Source organism: Cnephaeus nilssonii (assembly GCF_951640355.1).
Source record: "Cnephaeus nilssonii genome assembly, chromosome: 20".
Classification (NCBI taxonomy): Eukaryota; Metazoa; Chordata; class Mammalia; order Chiroptera; family Vespertilionidae; genus Cnephaeus; species Cnephaeus nilssonii.
In genome coordinates, this window is record NC_137091.1 from 50,936,394 (window position 1) to 50,956,252 (window position 19,859).

General features: G+C 47.6%; 3 protein-coding genes across 9 annotated transcripts in view; all 3 read left to right on the plus strand.

The window, feature by feature from the left end:
• Positions 1-10,215, plus strand: part of LOC307092750 (zinc finger protein 416-like) — a 31,843-nt gene extending 21,628 nt beyond the window's left edge. For all 6 annotated transcript variants that reach the window (XM_079760204.1, XM_079760203.1, XM_079760201.1 and 3 more), the window contains 2 exons: positions 1,451-1,574; positions 5,304-10,215. In XM_079760204.1, the coding sequence (XP_079616330.1) occupies positions 1,454-1,574; positions 5,304-6,517 (1,335 nt within the window). In that variant the 5' untranslated portion in view covers positions 1,451-1,453 and the 3' untranslated portion in view covers positions 6,518-10,215. The remainder of the gene's footprint in view (positions 1-1,450; positions 1,575-5,303) is intronic.
• LOC307092747 (uncharacterized protein) overlaps positions 1-18,283 on the plus strand; it is a 185,711-nt gene extending 167,428 nt beyond the window's left edge. The window contains exon 5 of the mRNA XM_079760194.1: positions 18,232-18,283. The gene's annotated coding sequence lies outside the window, so the exon portion shown is untranslated. The remainder of the gene's footprint in view (positions 1-18,231) is intronic.
• LOC307092760 (uncharacterized protein) overlaps positions 15,001-19,859 on the plus strand; it is a 57,759-nt gene continuing 52,900 nt past the window's right edge. For both annotated transcript variants that reach the window (XM_079760227.1, XM_079760229.1), the window contains exons 1-2: positions 15,001-15,197; positions 18,832-18,955. Coding sequence is in view for 1 of the 2 variants with exons in the window: in XM_079760229.1 (XP_079616355.1) it covers positions 18,835-18,955 (121 nt within the window). In the remaining variant the exon portion in view is untranslated. The remainder of the gene's footprint in view (positions 15,198-18,831; positions 18,956-19,859) is intronic.

Below are 19,859 nucleotides of genomic sequence, written 5' to 3' on the forward strand. Positions count from 1 at the left end.
ATGAGCGGAGGTACATATGTGGTTACCTGTGGAACGCACCGGGCTTGGGATAGAAGGCAACGCCTGGGCCTTGAATGAGGGTGGGGCGGAGAGAGAGAGGCTGTGCCTGGTGACGGGACAGCAGACGCAGCTGTGGGTGTCTGAGATCCGCTGTGCTTCGGGTCGGTAAGGGTGAAGCCAGGGGCAGTCACAGCGGGAGGCCTTTACAGCAGGACTGAAGGCTGCCTTTGTAGGTGTTGGTCATGAGTCTGGGCAGCACAAGTAGAATCATCCTCTGCCCGACACACCTGAGAGAGGGTGTCGGCGGGCAGCGGGGTGCCTAGTCCTTCCCGTGCACGCTGCGTCCTGGATTCGGCCTCCGTGCCAGGCAGAGGTTGGGTAACTCGTTGCTAAGGTCAGACTTAACCATCGTGGCATCTCACACGTTTTCAACACAGACCCCACACGGTCGCCACTGAGTGAGTAGCAGGACCCTAGAGGAGCCGCTGGCCCCGGGCAGCGGGGCGGCGGCCTCTCCGGAGAGCCAGGCTCTGCATCTCCGCCCCCTGCTCGCACCCTAAACCAAACGGGTGGGGCGTGGTCTTGATGGACAGAAGCTAAACCGGTGGAGAAAGCTCCAGGCTGAGACGCTGAGCACCTCGGTCGTGTCTAAGCTTAGCTGGGTCCTTTCGAGTTTGTTTTACAGCTTCCTAGGTTAAGTAGTTTGCACTATTTTTGCAATAAATTCATGGAAACCCTAACAGTTATTTGTTTTGTTTCTTACTGTGTGTATATAAACTAATACTAAAAATTTGGCATAGTGTTTTTTCACCTCCTTACATAACCCTTAACATGCACAGAATGCTGTAAATCCGATCAAATATGTGAATGGTATTTTATAAAGTTATTTTGTATGGTGTCAGTTTTGTTTTGCCTCATAGTATGTCAGCAAAATATAAAATAAAATTCCTTGTGTTTACAAAAAAAAAAAAAGAGTCTGGGCAGTACTTGGTCCTGTGTGGTCACACATGGTGAATAACGAGTAGAGAGGTCAAGGAGATGACTGCGGTGCGGGGCAGGCGTGTAGGTGTGGGAGGAAGTGTGATGTGCACTTGGAGAGAGAGAGTGAATTCCTGGCCCCAAGGTCTCGCATTGACACTAGAATGAATGCAGGCTGAGCCCAGGTCTGTTCGTGTCTGGAAATGACATGTGGAACCCCAGGGGAATTGCCTGAAAAGAGGGCGTGCTGCGGTCCTGCGTGCCAGGTTCAGAGCTTAGATGCCATTTATCTACCTACTTGCCTGTTGGGGTGGGAAGACACAGTATTAATAGGAGTATAGCACTAAGGTCAGGTATGTTTTCTGATGTGGTCAGTAGAGGGAGCAGATGCCTGTGGAGGGTGGGGGATATGACAAACTTGCAATCCTAGAAGAGAAGCTGTCCATGGACTGAACTATCCCCATTACGACAGGATATGAACTTTGAGGACGTGGCCATCACCTTCTCCCAGGAGGAGTGGGGGCTCCTTGATGAGGCTCAGAGACTTCTGTACTGCGACGTGATGCTGGAAATCTTTGCACTTGTAGCATCTCTAGGTAAGACCTTCACATTCTCCCAGTGTCCTAGGTGACGTGTCCTGCCTTCCCTATCCCCCCTCCCCCACAGAGGTATCGCTGTCCTTCTCACAGCCAGACCATGTGTTAATTTCCCCCACATTATTGTCATACGGGCGGTGGGTGCCAGTGCGGAGCTGTATGGAGAGTCCTGAGCAATGCACACTCGAGCATCCCTCACAACAGTTGCCTCAAAAAGAACAGGAAATGCTGGGAGTCAGGAGTCTTGCAGACAGCTTAATGGGTCCCACTTGTTTGCCCGCACCTTTGCAGGATGACTATGTCTGGATCCATGGCCTCTAATTCTGCCCCTTTCCTCTAGCTAATTGTTCTTTGTGAGCACCTGTGCCAGGTCATGGTTATTAATTCCATAAACCATGGCTGTTATTTATTTTGTTTTATATATATATATATATTTATTTTTCTCTCTATTTTGTTTAGTTTATACACACACACACACATATATATATATACTAGTAGCCCGCTGCAGAAAGATTCCTGCAATAGGGCTTCCTGCTGTGCTCTCCCCCACCCAGTCTGCTTCTCTTCCTTCTCCCGCCCCGCCTGCTTCCCTTCCTTCTCCCCTACCCCGCTTGCTTGCTTCTCCGCAGCTCCGCTCCCTTCTACAGCGCTTGGCTTCTTTCTACGCTGTCTTGATATGCAAATTAACCATCATATTAGTTGTGTTGATTTGCATACTCACACTGATTGGCTGGTGGGCGTGGCTCGGGTGTAGCGAAGGTGCAGTCAATTTGCATATTACTCTTTTATTAGGTAGGATAATGTATACTAGAGGCCCAGTGCACAAATTCGTGCACAGGTGGGGTCCCTCTGGGTGACCTGCAGTGATCAGGCTGAAACCTGCAGTCCATCACTGCCTGCAGCTCCTACCTGCTGCTCCCACTCATCTCAGCCCCATTGTGCCTGCCGTGGGCTGGTGCCCAATCAGTCCCGATCAGGAGAGGCTCACGCTGCTGTAGCAGAGCTAGCCAGCCATGAGCCCTGTGTCTGGTGCCCTCCCAAGGGGAGTGGCCTGCGGGACCGGGCTGAAACCCGCTCTCCGACATCCCCTGAGGGGTCCCGATTGCGCGAGGGCACAGGTCAGGCTGAGGGACCCCACCGGTGCACAATCGGGCCAGGAAGGGACCGCTGGAGGGCTCCAGGGCATGTCTGACCCATCTTGCTCAGTCCCAATCGGCCAGACCCCAGCAGCAAGCTAACCTACCAGTCAGAGCATCTGCCCCCTGGTGGTCAGTGCATATCATAGCGAGTGCTTAGCAGCCTTAGCATATCATTAGCATATTACTCTTTGATTGGTTGTTCAGTTGTTCTGCCGTTCGGTCTATTTGCATATTACCCTTTTATTATATAGGGTATTTTAGAGAGGAAGGGTCAGGGAGAGAGAGATAGAAACATCAATGATGAGAGAAAATTATTGATTGGCTGCGTCCTGCACCCCCTATTGGGGATCGAGCTTACAACCTGGCATGTGCCCTGACTGGGAATTGAACAGTGACATCCTGGTTCATAGGTAGGTAGATGCTCAACCACTGAGCCCCGCCAGCTGGACAGGGCTGTTCTTTTTTTAAACATATTTTTATTGATTTCAGAGAGAAACATCAATGATGAGAAAAAGATCACTGAATGGCTGCCTCCTGCACGCCCCCTACTGGGGATTGAGCCCACAACCCAGGCATGTGCCCTGAGCGGGAATTGAACCTGGGACCCTTCAGTCTGGAAGCCGATGCTCTATCCATAGATAGAGTCAGACCAGCTAGGGCTAGGCTGTTATTTTAATACCCTCCTTCAATTGTTGCTTGTAATATTTTGTCCCCTGAATACTATTTTGTGCTGCTCACCACTATGGTCTTCCATTAAAACTCTGATTATTTAGGTTTTGAGTAGTTGTACAATGCCAAGTACAGAAAGAACCCTGTTTTTTTTCCACAGGGTAGTCATGGTAAGATGGTCTCAGTGGAGACCTCGTCCTGGCGAATGGAAACTGGGAGATGCCAGGACATAAAGGCTGTGTTCAGATTATATCAGGAACAAGTCGTGTGTCCAATAGTGTTTTCATGTATTTGTCACTAACCACACCCCATTTCTACCTTTTCTTTCCCATACTTGACCCTTTGCTGACTTCGTGTTTTATCTGTGATTTCCTGGTTCCTAACTACCTTCCCCTCTGTGGCCTCCCTACATCACCTGTTCCTCTGCACTGCTCCCTCTACAGCAGCGGTGGCCAGCCTTTCGGCCCACACCACTGATTGGCGACTGCTGTTCTACAGAACATTCCAGCATTGATCTGCACATGTGTTATGAGGTGCACATGCATCCTTCAGTAGTGCTTGGACACCGGCTACTCAGTTTTTGAATTTTACTTTCAGAAAAACATAACCAACTCCTGCACAGCTTGCCCATGTCACCTACAGACAAGCCCTGCTGAACGCTGCTAGCAGATGAATGAGTTGGACTTCCTACTTCTCTTCTATGTGCTGCACGCCATCTTTGTGTCCTTTTCCTGGGGAGGTCTCCCCTACTTTGTGATCTTCAGAGGCCCAGCACTGCGCAACAGCACATTGTTCAACCTGCCTTTAGGGCTCTTATTTTTAAATATATATTTTTTATTGATTTTTTTACAGAGAGGAAGGGAGAGGGATAGAGAGTTAGAAACATCGAACAGCTGCCTCCTGCACACCTTCCACTGGGGATGTGCCCGCAACCAAGGCACATGCTCTGACCGGAACCGAACCCGGGACCCTTCAGTCCGCAGGCCGACGCTCTAGCCACTGAGCCATACCGGCTTTGGCAGGGCTCTTGTTTTACTTTAAAAAAAATATAATAAATATATATATATATATATATATATATATATATATATATGTATGTATATATGTATGTATATGTGTATATATATATGTATGTATGTATGTGTGTATATGTATATATATTGATTTCAGAGAGGAAGGGAGAGAGATAGAAACATCAATGATGAGAGAGAATCATGGATCAGCTGCCTGCTGCACACCCCCTACTGGGGATCAAGCTCGCAACCCAGGCCTATGCTCTTGACCGGAATTGAACCCGGGACCCTTCAGTCCGCAGGCTGATGCTCTATCCACTGAGCCAAACCAGCTAGGGCTAGGTCTCTTATTTTATTTTTATTTTTAATTTTAATTTTTATTATTTTTAAAAAAATATATTTTATTGATTTTTTACAGAGAGGAAGGGAGAGGGATAGAGAGCTAGAAACATCGATGAGAGAGAAACATCGACCAGCTGCCTCCTGCATGCCCCCTACCGGGGATGTGCCCGCAACCAATGCACATGCCCCTGATCGGAATCGAACCTGGGACCCTTCAGTCCGCAGGCCGACGCTCTATCCACCGAGCCAAACCGGTCTCGGCTCTTATTTTATTTTAAAATATACTTTTGTTGATTTCAGAGAGGAAGGGAGAGGGATAGAGAGATAGAAACATCAATGATGAAAGAGAATCATTGATTGGCTGCCTCCTGCATGCCCCCTACTGGGGGGATGGAGTCCGAAACCCCAGCATGTGCCCTTGGCCAGAGTCGAACCAGCTAGGGCCAGGTCTCTTATTTTAGACAATCCCATGAAACCATTGTATTATGTCTGACGATCCTTTGTCATGGGACTTCCCCCTCCCACTAAAGTCAGCATCTATGTGCTCAGCATTTCTCTGCTTTCAGGTTGTTGGCATAAACTGGATGAGGAGGAGGCCCCTTCTGAGCAGAGTGTGCCTGTAGAAGGCAAGTCCCAGGTAAGAGCTTCTGAGACAGCTCCAGCAGCCCAGAAGACCCGCCCCTGCGAGCAGTGTGCCTCGGTGTTAAAAGATACTTTGCACCTGACTGAGTGCCAAGCAGCAAACCTTGAAAATAAAACATTCTTCAGAGATGCCTCTGTGAGAGGCTCCTGCTTCAGTGCAGACTTTCTCCAGCAACGGAGGGATGCCCTTGGAGAGAAGCCCTGGAGAGGAGACGTGGACAGGGACTTGTTGGTGACCAGGGGCAGCTTCTGTGTATCGGGAACGCCTTTCACGAGTCAGGATGTTGGGGTAGAATGTCCAGCCATCTCAGGCCTTCTCCAGCTCCAGTCCACTCTTACCACTGAGGGGCCACACGATGGCAGTGAGAGTGGGCAGGACACTCCAAGTGGAAAAAGTCAACATGCGTCGGGTGAATGTGAGAAGGCTGCTCTCCACAATCAGAACCTTGTTCAGCGGCAGAGGATCTGCTCTGGAGAAGGGCATCATGAGTGTAGCAAGTGCGGGAAGGTCACTCAACATGGAAGGGTTCCCACAGGAGAAAAACCAGATATGTACAGTGTTTGTGGGACATGCTTTCACGGCGAAGATTTCCTCATCCCACCTCAGAGAGTTCCTACTGTAGAAAAGCGTTATGAGTGCAGTGATTGTGGGAAATGCCTTGGCTATAAAATTGATCTCATTAGACACCAGAGAATTCATACTGGTGAAAAGCCATATCAGTGTAGTGATTGTGGGAAGTCCTTCAGACAAAGCTGTGCCCTCATTCAACACAAAAGAATTCACACCGGAGAAAAGCCATATGAATGCGGTTATTGTGGGAAGTCCTTCCGACAAAGGACTAACTTCATTTTGCACAAAAGAGTGCACACTGGAGAAAGACCTTATGAGTGTAACGAATGCGAGAAATCTTTTACCCGCACATACAACCTTCTTACACACCAGAGAATTCACACTGGAGAAAAGCCCTATGAGTGTAGCGATTGTGGGAAGTCCTTCAGAGAAAGCTCTACCCTCATTAAACACAAAAGAGTTCACACCGGAGAAAGACCTTATGAGTGTAATGAGTGCGGGAAGTCTTTTACCCGCACATCAAACCTCCTCAGACACCAGAGACTTCACACTGAAGAAAGGCCTTAACTGTGCTGGGAATGCTGTATTTCTTTACTCAGCATAGTAACACTGGAGGAGGCTCAGAGTTATTTACCTGAATTTACCTTTATGTTCGTGGAACATACACTCTTGCTAGATTCCTGATGAGTCAAGTTCAAGAGAGGCTTTCAGGGGCTGCATTGCACTCTAACCTGCAAGGGCTATTACCAGATTGATCGATGTCACTGCCGGTTTTTCTGGCTGAAACCATTTCACCTCTCCCACCTGGCTCCTCTGGACAGTGTGCATCGGTCACACCTGTGTGTTCAGGGAAGAGGACTTCCGTGTCCACTTTTGCCTGGGAAAATTATGAATACTCTGGACGGGATCCTCAATTCTTTGTCTCTGACTAAGGAATGGATCTGAGGCCCCATCCTCAGCAAAGGGCATGTTTCTCGTGGACATTGGTGTTCTCACATTATGCTGTGGTGAATTTTTCCAGGTTATCATTCACCAACCTGGAAACTGCTCTGATTTATGATCATTTTGTGAAGTTTTTTGCTTTTGTACTTTTGTTGTTGTTAATTCTCATTTGAGGATTAGAGAGAGTGGAAAGGAGAGGGAGAGACAGAGAAACATTGATGTAAGACACATTGATTGATTGCCTCTGAATGTGCCCCAACCCCGGCCAGGGACCCAGGTTATGGATCGAGCCTGCAACTGAGGTATGTACCCGTGAGCAGAAGTGAACCTGGGACCCTTCAGTCTGCAGGTCAACGTTCTGTTCACTGAGCAAAACTAGTTAGGGCGCTTTTGTACTTTTAATTTCCATGCTTGTAGTCACTGTGCGAGATGATTTGAAATAAGAATTATGACCTGCCAGCATATAGAAGTGGACAGATTTTGTGGGGATGCCAAACTTACTGTTTCAGAAGGCACAGCATGATGGCAGAAAATCACTCTTTGTCCAGTGGTGGCTTATTTTTTTATTTTTTAAAAATATACTTTATTGATTTTTTACAGAGAGGAAGGGAGAGGTATAGAGAGTTAGAAACATCGATGAGAGAGAAACATTGATCAGCTGCCTCCTGCACACTCCCTACTGGGGATGTGCCCGCAACCAACATACGTGCCCTTGACCGGAACCGAACCTGGGTCCCTTGTGTCTGCAGGCCGAAGCTCTATCCACTGAGCCAAACCGGTTTTGGCCAGTGGTGGCTTTTAATGCAATGCTGTATGACTTTGTGGTCCTAATATACATCCTAGCGCCACAATTATTGGGGAGGTCAACAGTCACTCTGAAGAGGAGGCCTTTATGGTGCATCAGTGAACTTTGTGAACTATATTCCCTTGTTTACAGTACATATTACATAATTCCACCAATGTTCAGGGGACCTTCTCCCCACGTCCTGCAAGGGAGTTAGGTCCCATGATGTACTAAATTTCTTAGACTGGTGTCATATGTTGTGAGTCTCTGAAGGTTAGTTGGAACAACAATTGGGACAGAAACTATTACCAGTCCCACCTCAGTTCTCGAACGTCTCCCATATTGAACAGTTTGGTTCTTGACCAAGTTGTTCATAGAAAATATAGGTCTCTGTTTTTCAAACAAACGTCAGTACTAAGCCTGACAATTCTTTTTTTTATATATAATATATTTTATTGATTTTTTACAGAGAGGAAGAGAGAGGGATAGAGAGTTAGAAGCTGCCTCTTGCACACCCCCTACTGGGGATGTGCCTGCAACCAAGGTACATGCCCTTGACCGGAATCGAGCCTGGGACCCTTGAGTCTGCAGGCCGACTCTCTATCCACTGAGCCAAACCGGTTTCGGTTAGGCCTGACAATTCTTACATGCTGATATGTCAGCATGACAAAAAGTATCTCTTAGGCCACAAACAAAGGAGAGAACTGAGTCAGTTGGCCTCGAAACGTCATTTGTTAACATCGCAGGGAATTGTGCTGTGAACATTTTCATGGGTTTTAATTAATTTATTTTTCGCTTTTGTTTCTGGTGAAATGGAAGATTAGCAGAATTTTAAAACAGAAAGAGGCCACCAAGTGTGCCGATGTTGCCAAGGGTGTGGAAGTGCTCACAAAGCAATGATCACAGGCCGCTGGAGAGGTAGAAAAGCTGTTGTCGATTTGGATAAATGAAAAGAAGATAGCAGGTGACTGCATTTCTGCGGCGGTGACATGTGAAAAAGGAAGCGGCTTCACCCTTGGGAGGAATGCTATGCTAGTAAGTGACTCGTGTAAGGCCAGTAGGGGATCGTTTGATAAATTTAACAAAAGTTGTGTTTGTTTATAGATTAAACTAGAGGCCCGATGCATGAAATTCATGCAGGAGTAGGCCTTCCTTACCCTGGCTGCCAGCACCGGCTTCCCTCTGGTACCTGGGACTCAGGCTTCCCTCGCAGAGGGAGGCCCCACCCACCTGCCACAGCCTGCCTGTCAGTGGCCTGGGCCTCCCTCTTTGGGGTGATCATAGAGCCCCCCGATTGATTGCCCCACCGGCCGGTGGCCTGGGCCTCCCTCTGCAGGGCGATCATGGGGTGATAGCTGGGCCCCCAACCAATTGCATCGCACTCACGTGGGCTGGCCTGGTGCCAGTGGGTGTCATGGCATGGTCCCGTATGGTCATCCGGCTGTTCGGCTGTTTGGTCGATTTGCATATTACACTTTTATTATATAGGATAGTACAGTAGACATGCAGTGAATATAAGATAGGTTAAAACAATCATTTAGGGGTCTAGAACAGATTATTTAAATTTACATTATTTTTAATGGGAAAATGAATCTGTGTTAGAACAAATCACTTCTCAAAAAGCTTTCTGGCCCTAGCCAGTTTGGCTCAGTGGATAGAGCGTCAGCCTGTAGACTGAAGGGTGTCCCAGGTTCACTTCCAGTCAAGAGCACATGCCCAGGTTGCGGGTTTGATCCCCAGTAGGGGGCATGCAGGATGCAGCCAGTCAATGATTCTCTCTCATTGATGTTTCTCTCTCTCTCCCTCTCTGAAATCAATAAAAGTAACATTAAAAAACAAGCTTTCTGGAATGAATGAAGTCGAGAACTGAGATTCCATTGGGTATTGGGTAAAGCATTACAGTGAATTAGACAGAAGGTGCCACTTCTGAACGTTCATCCACACATGTTCTTCCGTAACCTGTGGGTATCGACATTCTCGGGACGTCCACAACTGTTTCCTGTAGCTGAAGTCACTGGCAGATTTTGTTATTTCCCCCTGCCTCTGGCATGTTCACCTCAACGCTATTGCTCCACAGGCAAGAAAACAAAGCTAGAAAGAAGGATGATCCTGTAGACCAGTGGTTCTCAGCCTTCCTAATGCCGCGACCCTTAAATACATTCCTCATGTTGTGGTGACCTCCAACGATAAAATTATTTTCGTTGCTACTTCATAACTGTCATTTTGCTACTGTTATGAATTGTAGTGTAAATATCTGTGTTTCCCGATGGTCTTAGGCGACCCTGCTAGAGGTTCTCAACCTGTGGGTTGCGACCCTTTTATTGTATAGGATTGATTTCAAAGAGGGAGAGAGAGGAACATCAGTGATGAGGCATGTAGGAGGCAGCCAATCAATGATTCTCTCTCATCACTGATGTTTCAATCTCTCCCTCTCCCTTCCTCGCTGAAATCAATAAAAATATATTTAAAAGAAGAAGAAGAAGCCGAAACCGGTTTGGCTCAGTGGATAGAGCGTCGGCCTGCAGACTGAAAGGTCCCAGGTTCGATTCCGGTCAAGGGCATGTACCTTGGTTGCGGGCACATCCCCAGTGGGGAGTGTGCAGGAGGCAGCTGATCGATGTTTCTCTGTCATCGATGTTTCTAACACTATCTCTCTCCCTTCCTCTCTGTAAATAATCAATAAAATATATTATAAATAAATAAATAGAAGAAGCAGAAAAGTGCCTCTTCTGAATGTTATCCACCAACAATCAAAGGTCTTGTGTGATCTTCGTGTGCGGGCGTTCTCAGGACCTCCATCACGGTTTCCTGTGGCTGAAGTAATTGGCAGAGGAAATTATCTAATGGCCTTTTGGATTTCCCTGGCCTCCCTAGGGTGTTCACCTCAAGGTTGTTGCTCAACAGGCACGACCTCAAAGCTAGAGGAAGGATAAACCTGTAATCAGTCCCAGGATGTGTCTGTTGTAACCAGTCAGCATTCCTGTTGATTCCAATGGCAATAGACTTCCCTACTTGACAGCATTTGCTGCCACTGAGGCAAGGCTGGTCCTCCCAGCAAATGAGAACTGACGTTCAACAAAGTGCAATTTTTTTTTATTCCTCACCCGAAGATATTCCTCCATTGGTTTTGAGAGATAGTGTGAGGGACAGTGAGAGATGGAGAGAAACATCAATGTGAGAGAAACACCTTGATTGGTTGCCTCCTGCATGCACCTTGACTCGGGCTGGGGATCGAATCTGCAACTGAGGTGCATGCCCGTGACCTGGAATTGAACCCATGACCTTTCTGTCCATGGGCCAACACTAACCATTGAGCAAAACCGGCCAGTGTACTCTAACAAATATTGGTTTCCTTCATGCTACACAGTTATTTTGAGATTCAACACAAATGCTTATGTGAATAGTTTTTAAATTTTTTTTTATTTCTGAGTAGTAGTATGTTCTATGGATAACCACTGTATCTATTGATCTGTCTGTGATTTCATTATTTCCAGGTTTGGAGTATTATCAATAAATCTGGGAATATTTGTGTTCAGTTCTTTATACAGATACATGTTGTGTAGGTGAATGTGGTACATTTTAAGACATGCGGAAATGTGACCCCAAATGGTCATTGCTTTTGCCTTCCCACCCCCTGACAGTATATAAAAATTCCAGGTTTCCTACAACTCTGCCAACACATGCAGTGGTTGACTTTTTTATTTTTATTTTTTAAAAATATATTTAATTGATTTTTTACAGAGAGGAAGGGAGAGGGATGGAGAGTTAGAAACATCGATCAGCTGCCTCCTGCACACCTCCTACTGGGGATGTGCCCACAACCAAGGTACATGCCCTTGACCGGAATTGAACCTGGGACCTTTCTTTTTTTATATATATATATTTTATTTTTATATATTTTATTGATTTTTTACAGAGAGGAAGGGAGAGGGATAGAGAGCTAGAAACATCGATGAGAGAGAAACATCGACCAGCTGCCTCCTGCACACCCCCCACCGGGGATGTGCCTGCAACCAATGTACATGCCCTTGACCGGAATCGAACCTGGGACCCTTCAGTCCGCAGGCCGACGCTCTATCCACTGAGCCAAACTGGTTAGGGCGTGGTTGACTTTTTTAAATGCTAGCCCCATAAATGAGTATACCAGTAGTGTAAACTTGCTTTTGTTCTAATTCCATGTACCTAAGAATTTTTTATGGTGAGCATTTCTTCATCCATTGATTTACACTGTCTTTATCTCCTTTGGTAAAAAGTCTGCTCAGAATGTTTTACCAATTTTTGAATGAATTTATTATTGTAACCAGTAGGACAGTGCGCAGTCTAAGGCTCATGTTTGAATTTCCACTCCCTCTTCAGGGATGCAAGTGACTGATTTGCCATATGGAACCCTAGGTTTTAAATGTTGGAAGGAAAATTGTTTTCTCAGTTTTTATCCTATGTACAATTTAAACCAACTTGTAACATGTACTTATATATTTTTTAATATGTATATATATATATATTTTTTTATTGATTTCAGAGAGGAAGGGAAAGAAACATCAGTGATGACAGAGAATCATTGATTGGCTGCCTCCTGCATGCGCCCTACTGGGGGTGGAGCCTGTAACCCGGGCATGTGCCCTTGACCATAATCGAACCCGGGATCCTTGAGTCCACAGGCCGACGCTCTGTCCACTGAGTCAAACCAGCTAGGGCTGTACTTGTACGTTTAGTCTGCATGTTAACATTCTCCAGCACTCTAAGTCTAAGCATTCAGTAACATATTAATTGAAGTCGGGGTTTGTAATCTTTGTTAATATCTGTGCTCCTGTGACTAAAACCAGAGCGGCTGGGAGAAGCTCTGGGCCTGGACATGCTCATTGTGGTCTCTGCACCTTCCAGCCGGATGTTCATCCTGCGATATTTCTGATTCAGGGGGTGGAGGAGCCCAGATTCCTCTAAGGCCGTGGTCGGCAAACTCATTAGTCAACAGAGCCAAATGTCAACAGTACAACGATGGGAATTTCTTTTGAGAGCCACATTTTTAAAACTTAAACTTCTTATAACGCCATTTCTTCAACATAGACTCGCCCAGGCTGTGGTATTTTGTGGAAGAGCCACACTCAAGGGGCTAAAGAGCCACATGTGGCTCGCGAGCCACAGTTTGCTGGCCAGGGCTCTAAGGTGTCAACTCTGGGAGCTGTGCTGGCAGCTGGGCAGGGGGGTGTGGGCAGGAAAAAGCCCAGCCAGTTCCCAGGGAGAGTTGGTGCTGGGCCATGGGTGTGGCTCTGAGGCCCTTTCTGGTCCCAGTCCACGCTGTGGCCGCTCTGTTCTCTGGGGCCAAGGTGAGTGGGAAATGGGGTAAGCTTCGCTGCAGGACTTCCCACGTGGTCATGATCTGGGAGTCAGTACTTGCTCCGAAATTACTTGTGACACAGGCAGGCTCAACCTAGTCTGAGGTAATAAAGAGGTGGAGCCATTGACCTGCCCAGGAAGCCTTCTCTGCAGAGGCTGATTCCCTGTCTGCCCAGCAGGTGGCGACTCAGCCTCATGGTCCTCTGCTGGGTTGGAAGTTAGTAACTAAAGGAGGTTGTAGACGTTTATCAATCTCAAGAGAGAAAATAGCCCTGACCTTTCCTTGATGGGTGAAAATCCACCTTTGCCTGGCCAGTGTTGCTCAATGGTAAGAGCCCACACACCTGAAGGGCAACAAATTAAATTCCCAGTCAAGGCCTTGTACCTGGTTGCAGGTTCGATCCCTGGCCCCGTTGGGTCATGGGCAGGAGGCATCTATTCTGTGTCTCTTTCACATTCTCTCTCTCTCTCTCTCTCTCTCTCTCTTTCTTTCTCGGTCCCTCTCTCCTCCCACCCACACCATTTTGCTCTGTCTAAAAATCAATGGAAAAATGTCCTCATGTGAGGATTATAAAAAAAAAAAAAAGACCATTGCCCTGACCTGTTTGGCTCTGGATAGAGCGTCGGCCTGCAGACTGAAGGGTCCTAGGTTTGATTCCGGTCAAGGGCATGTGCCCTGGTTGTGGGCACATCCCCAATGGGAGGGGTGTATGAGGCAGCTGATTGGTGTTTCTCTCTCATCAATGTTTCTAACCCTATCCTTCTCCCTTCCTCTCTGTAAAAAGTCAATAAAATATATTAAAAATAAAATAAAATAAAAACTCGCACCGTCCTAGCATGTTTGGCTCAGTGGATAGAGTGTCTGCCTGCTGACTGAAGGGTCGCAGGTTTGATTTTAGTCAAGGGCTCATGCCTGGGTTGCAGGCTCCATCCCCAGTAGGGGGCGTACAGGAGGCCACCAATCAGTGATTCTCATCATTGATGTTTCTCTCTCCCTTCCTCTCTGAAATCAATAAAAAAAATATATAGCCCTGACTGTTTTGCTCAGTGGATAGAGCGTCGGCCTGCGGACTGAGGGGTCCAAGGTTCGATTCTGGTCAAGGGCATGTACCTTGGTTGCGGACACATCCCCAGTGGGGGGTGTGCAGGAGGCAGCTGATTGATGTTTCTCTCTCATCAGTGTTTCTAATTCTCTATCCCTCTTCCTTCCTCTCTGTAAAAAATCAATAAAATATATGTTTTAAAAAAGTGTATTTAAAATATATATATATATATATATATATGTAACACATATAATATACATATTAAGGGGGAAAAAACTTTCCCACATTTGATACACTCATAATTCACTTCTCCAGAACAGACACCCTGACTTTGAACAACTTTTCTGGTCTTGGTTGGCAACTTCTTTTTAAAAAATATATATTTTATTGATTTTTTACAGAGAGAAAGGGAGAGGGATAGAGAGTTAGAAACATTGATCAGCTGCGTCCTATACACCTTCACTGGAGATGTGCCCGCAACCAATGTATATGCTCTTGACCGGAATTGAACCTGGGACCTTTCAGTCCACAGGCTGACGCTGGATTCACTGAGCCAAACCGGTTTTGGCAGTGGACAGCTTTTTCACATTCCCCCCAAAGGTGGTGACTTAACCACTGAGAACTTCCTGTGACATCTCCCTCCCTGTGTGGCTCCTCGGAGTTGACGCGGGCCTGGTGCTGGAGAAGCTCTGGGATGGTTGGGAAGACTTGCACAACCTCCCCACTGGCGGAAGGAACCCAAGATGAGTAGAAGATGCCCCTGGTCACAAACAAGGCCCTGGGCGGTTGAAAAACTACATTACCCAGAAAGCATTGCGCTCAAGCGAGCGAAGTTAATGGGCATGACGGTGCCTGCGCCTGCCTTTAGGGCGGGACTTCCGGCGTCCTCCTGCTGGCGGACATTTTGATTTTTTTTTTCTTCTGTTCTGGGACTCGAAGCCCTTGGGTCTCGAGGAGGAGAAGGCAGCGTCCCCGCTGGGCAGGGGTGTCTGAGGCGGGTTGACCCCCAACCGGCGGGATTGGGGTCCCCGTGCCCCCCGCCTCCTCTCCGCGGACAGAGTTCCCTCAGCGTCACCCCATCGGCCCTCCCGCCTCGGGGCCGGCGCCGCTCAGGCCCGCAGCCCAGGCCGCAGCGCCCAGAGCAGTGAGTGCCCGTGGGGGGCGCAGGGGGAGGGGAGGGCGACGGGCTGCGGTGCCGCCGGGGAGGCCGTGGGGACTTAGCCGGGAGGGGGAGCCAGGCCTGTGTGTGTCTAAAGGCGACAGAGAGGAGGAGCGGCGGCTCCGGGAGGAGGGTCACTTCCTCCTCAGGGCGCTGGGCCATGGATGGTTGTGAACACAGAGGGACATGTGTGCGGCAGGGGTCTCAGATTTCCCCAAAACTGCCCCGAGGCCGAGCAGACCGGAAGGGAGAGGCCAGCAGTGAGGGGCGGGGGGAGGCGGACCCTGCAGGTGGTGAGGTGACTGGCAGGTGCGCACTGGACTGAGCCCTGAGGGGTGCGGGCGTCACCCGGCCCGGGGCTGGGCCAGGGCCCTGAGCAGCCTGAGCCCCTGGGGCCTGGCGGTGGGTGTCACAACACAGCAAAGGGACAGAAGTCATGTAGAGTGTTGGGAGGATAATGGTTCCCCAGTGGCCAAGGCTTTAAAAGATGAGTGGACATGAGATGAATTGGAGGCTGAAGAGTAAATCCAACAAGAGGAGACTAGGGCTGGTACATATTCTCTAAACACTCACCAGGGTTTTGCTGTGACCCTGGGTGTGGCCTGGGGGTTGCAGTCAGTCTTGTGGGTGAGCTAGAGGCTTGAGTTTTGAGTGGTCATCTGTGAGACTCACTGGGCTTGGTGCACAGGACCACCGGGGCTGGGACTTGTGTGACGGGTAAGTGGAGGGATGTTGGCTGTGACTGCTGAGGGGACATCAAGTGCAGCACCAGGGCAGGTGGGCTCTGGGTAACTGAGACCTGATTGTGGTTCTCAATAGGTGAGGTTGAGGGGAAAACCAGTCATAGAGAGAGGCCTTCATAGCAGGACTCAGGGCTGCCTCTGTGAGTGTGGACTCTCAGAGTCTGGCAGTACTTGATCCCGTTTGAATTTGGCAAGCATTCTCCTGACCACACCTGCTGAGTAATGAGGAAGAGGCCAAGGAGATGCCTATGAGGGCTGGGGCTACGGGAGTGCAGGAGTGAGGAGTGAGAGAGGTGTGGGAGAAAGAGTGATGTGCACGTGGAGAGGGCCCTGACATTGACATAGAGTGAATGAAGGGAGAGTCCATTTCTGGTGGTGTGTGGGTGATACAATAAGGGGAATTTTAGGGTAATTGCCTGAAAAGAGGGGTGTTGTGGTGCTGCCTGCCAGGTCCTTAGGTTTGCCTTTTATCTACCCTCCTGTCTTTTGCTGTTGAGGGCTGACCCACTGATCCATAGGAGTGAGAGAGCATAAATGAGTGTTACCCGGGCTTGAAAATCTCCACTGGCATGGGTGAGAGAGAAGGGCAAGAGGGAAATAGAGTATGATGGTGGTGAACTACAGTGTTGGGAAAGAAGGTGATTAGGAAATAGCCTGTCCTCCTGATGGCATATTTGTGTCACCTTTGAAGTTGTGTCTCAGAGAATGAAGCTGTGTGAGAGCACTGTGGTTCAAAGAACGACCAGGTGTCCCGGTTAATAATGTGGATTTTGTAATCAAAGAAAACACGATAATTTCAAGAGAAACATCAAAAGTGCTTTATTCAGCCCTAGCCGTTTGGAAAGGTCCCGGGTTTGATTCCGGGAAAGGGCATGTACCTTGGTTGCGGGCACATCCCCAGTGGGAGGTGTGCAGGAGGCAGCTGATGGATGTTTCTCTCTCATCGATGTTTCTAACTCCCTCTCCCTTCCTCTCTGTGAAAAATCAATAAAAATATATATTTTTAAAAAGTGCTTTATTCAAAGTAATGTCCATTGCTAGCTACACATTTCCCCCATCTTTGTGGGTACCGTCTCAATAGATCTTTTCTTGTTTTGAGGCAAACCATTCAGAGACCCAATTTTCTACTTCTTTGTATGTTTTGAAGTGCTGCTCAGAAAGTGTGCCATTGATTGGAACAAGTGATCATCTGAAGGAGCAAGGGCTGGTGAATACTAACCAGGCAAGATCTTTTAACGTGCCTTTAACTGGTTTTGAAGTGTGTGATGGTGCGTTATCATGAAGAAAAATTACTTTGCTGTGTCTTCTGGCCCATTCTGGTCCTTTTATGATCAAAGCTTGGTTCCAATTGATTATTTGTTGTCGGTAGTGATCAGTATTAATGGTTTCACCTGGTTTTAGAAGCTCACAATACACCACACCATCCTGATCCTACCAAACGCAGAGCATTGTCTTCTTTCCGAAACAATTTGGCCTTGCAGTCAATGTTGATGGTTGACCTGGATCAACCCATGATTTTGTGCATTTGAGATTCTCAAAATAAATCCACTTTTCATCACCAGTCACAATTCGATGCAAAAAAGATTTTCTTTTCTGCCGTTGAAGCAACATTTTACTGATGACTTTTAGGTTTTTCATTTGTCTTCCATTCAGATGTGGCACCCGTTTTCCTTCCTTTAAAATCTTTCCCATTGCTTGTAAACGATCGGAAGTTGTTTGCTGAGCGACGTTTGATCTTTCTGCAAGTTGTTTTTGAGTTTGACACATATCTTCATCCAGTAATGCTTGTCATTGTTGGTCTTCACACTTTTTCCATTGACCTGGATGTTCCTTCTCTTTCACATCGAAATCATCATTTTTAAAGCGTTTAAACCAGCGTTCACAAGTATCTTGAGATGGAGCATGTTCACCATAAGCTTCCTGAGGTATATGATAACTTTCCGCAGCATTTTTCTTCAAAATAATGCATTAAAACTTCCCGCTAATGCTCATTTTTTGGCATGAAATTTGACATTTTTTAAGAGTAAAAATATCTTTAACACCTTCAGAAAATTTGACATATGAAGTTTTGAAGCTTGTTGTCAATACAACAAAATAGCATACATATCAAATCGCATATATATCAACATATGTGTAACTCCATCTATTGAAAAAAATCCACGTTATTAACCGGTGCACCTGGTATATGCAGCAGGTAGTGTAAAGTGATGGCCTCAGCACCTTGGGACTGGGGTTGTAAGGGTGTAGTGTGATGTCATGTTTTTAGTGTCTTTGAGAACAATCTTTTTTTTTTTTTTTAATATATTTTATTGATTTTTTACAGAGAGGAAGAGAGAGGGATAGAGTTAGAAACATTGATGAGAGAGAAACATCGATCAGCTGCTTCTTGCACACCCCCTACTGGGAATGTGCCCGCAACCAAGGTACATGCCCTTGACCGGAATCGAACCTGGGACCCTTCAGTCCGCAGGCTGACGCTCTATCCACTGAGCCAAACCGGTTTCAGCTTTGAGAACAATCTTGTGGACTACAAGGGTATTGCCTGACAAGACCAGTATCAAATCACTCACATTCTCTTTATGGCCAGCATCACCCTATGTTCTTGACACCCACTGTATTGACAAGAGGTAGTGTGGCCTCCATGTGAGGCCCAGAGCTCAGGTATCTTCTCTCTGCTCAGCTGCCTTTATTGCTGTGGGAAGACAAAATATCAGTAGAAATATAAGAAGCAAGTGACGTTCATGGGACCAAGGCCTGCTATCTTCTCTGATGTGCAGCGTAGAGGAAGCAAATGGATGTGGCGGGTGGGGAGTATGACAGACTTGGAATCTTAGGAGAGAATTTGATCATGGGCTGTGTTGTCCCCATTACGACAGGATATGGACTTTGAGGACGTGGCCATCGCCTTCTCTCAGGAGGAGTGGGGGCTCCTTGGTGAGGCTCAGAGACTTCTGTACTGCGATGTGATGCTGGAAGTGTTTGCACTTGTGTCATCTGTAGGTAAGCCCGTCTCATTCTCCCAGTGTCCTGAGGTGATGTCCTCTGTTTATTCTTCAGATGTAGCTTGCATTCTCCCGTAGCCAGACCATGGGCTCTGCTAATTTCCCCCACCGTCCTGTCACATGTGCTGTGGCTGCCAGGGGTGAGCTCTGTGGAGAGCCTTGAGCCAAGGACTCCAGGAACATCCCTGACACCCGTTGCCTCAGAACGTGCAGGAGGGGTCCGGGATTCAGGAGTCTCACAGTGAGCTTACTGGGTCCCAGCCTGTAGTTTCTCTTCGTGGGAGGCTAACTATGTCCACATACAGGGCTTCCACTTCTTCCGCCTTCCTGTAGCTAAAGGCTCTTTGTGTCGGCCTGTGCCAGGCTATGGTCTTTACTGCCATGAACCATGGGCTGGTACTGTGAGACCTCCTCAGTTTGTAAAATTCTCTCCACTGAACACTATTGAAGAACTGCTGGCGGCTCCCCTCTTCATCACCTGTTCCTCTGCACTGCTGCCTCTGAGGTATTCCTCAGCGTGGACCTGCACACGTGTTGGGAGGTGCACATACATGCCTATGCAGTCCTTGAAACCAGCTACTCCTTTATTGAATTTTACTTGGAATAAGGCCTAGCGAACCTCCTGCACAGCTTGCCCCGTCACCAGCAAACAAGCCCTCCTGAGCGCTGTCAGAGAAGACTGAGCTGGAGATCCTGTTTCTCTTCCATGAGGTGCTGGCCATGTGAGTGTCACATTTCTGCTGAGGCCTTCCCTGTTTTGTGACCTTCAGTGGCCCAGAACTTCACAGCAGCCTCTTATCAATCCTACCTGCACCTCTTTTATTTTCAGACAATTGCACGGGACCCATGTATTATGTGCAAAACACTTTTCTAATGGGATCTCCCCATGTTACCACAACCAA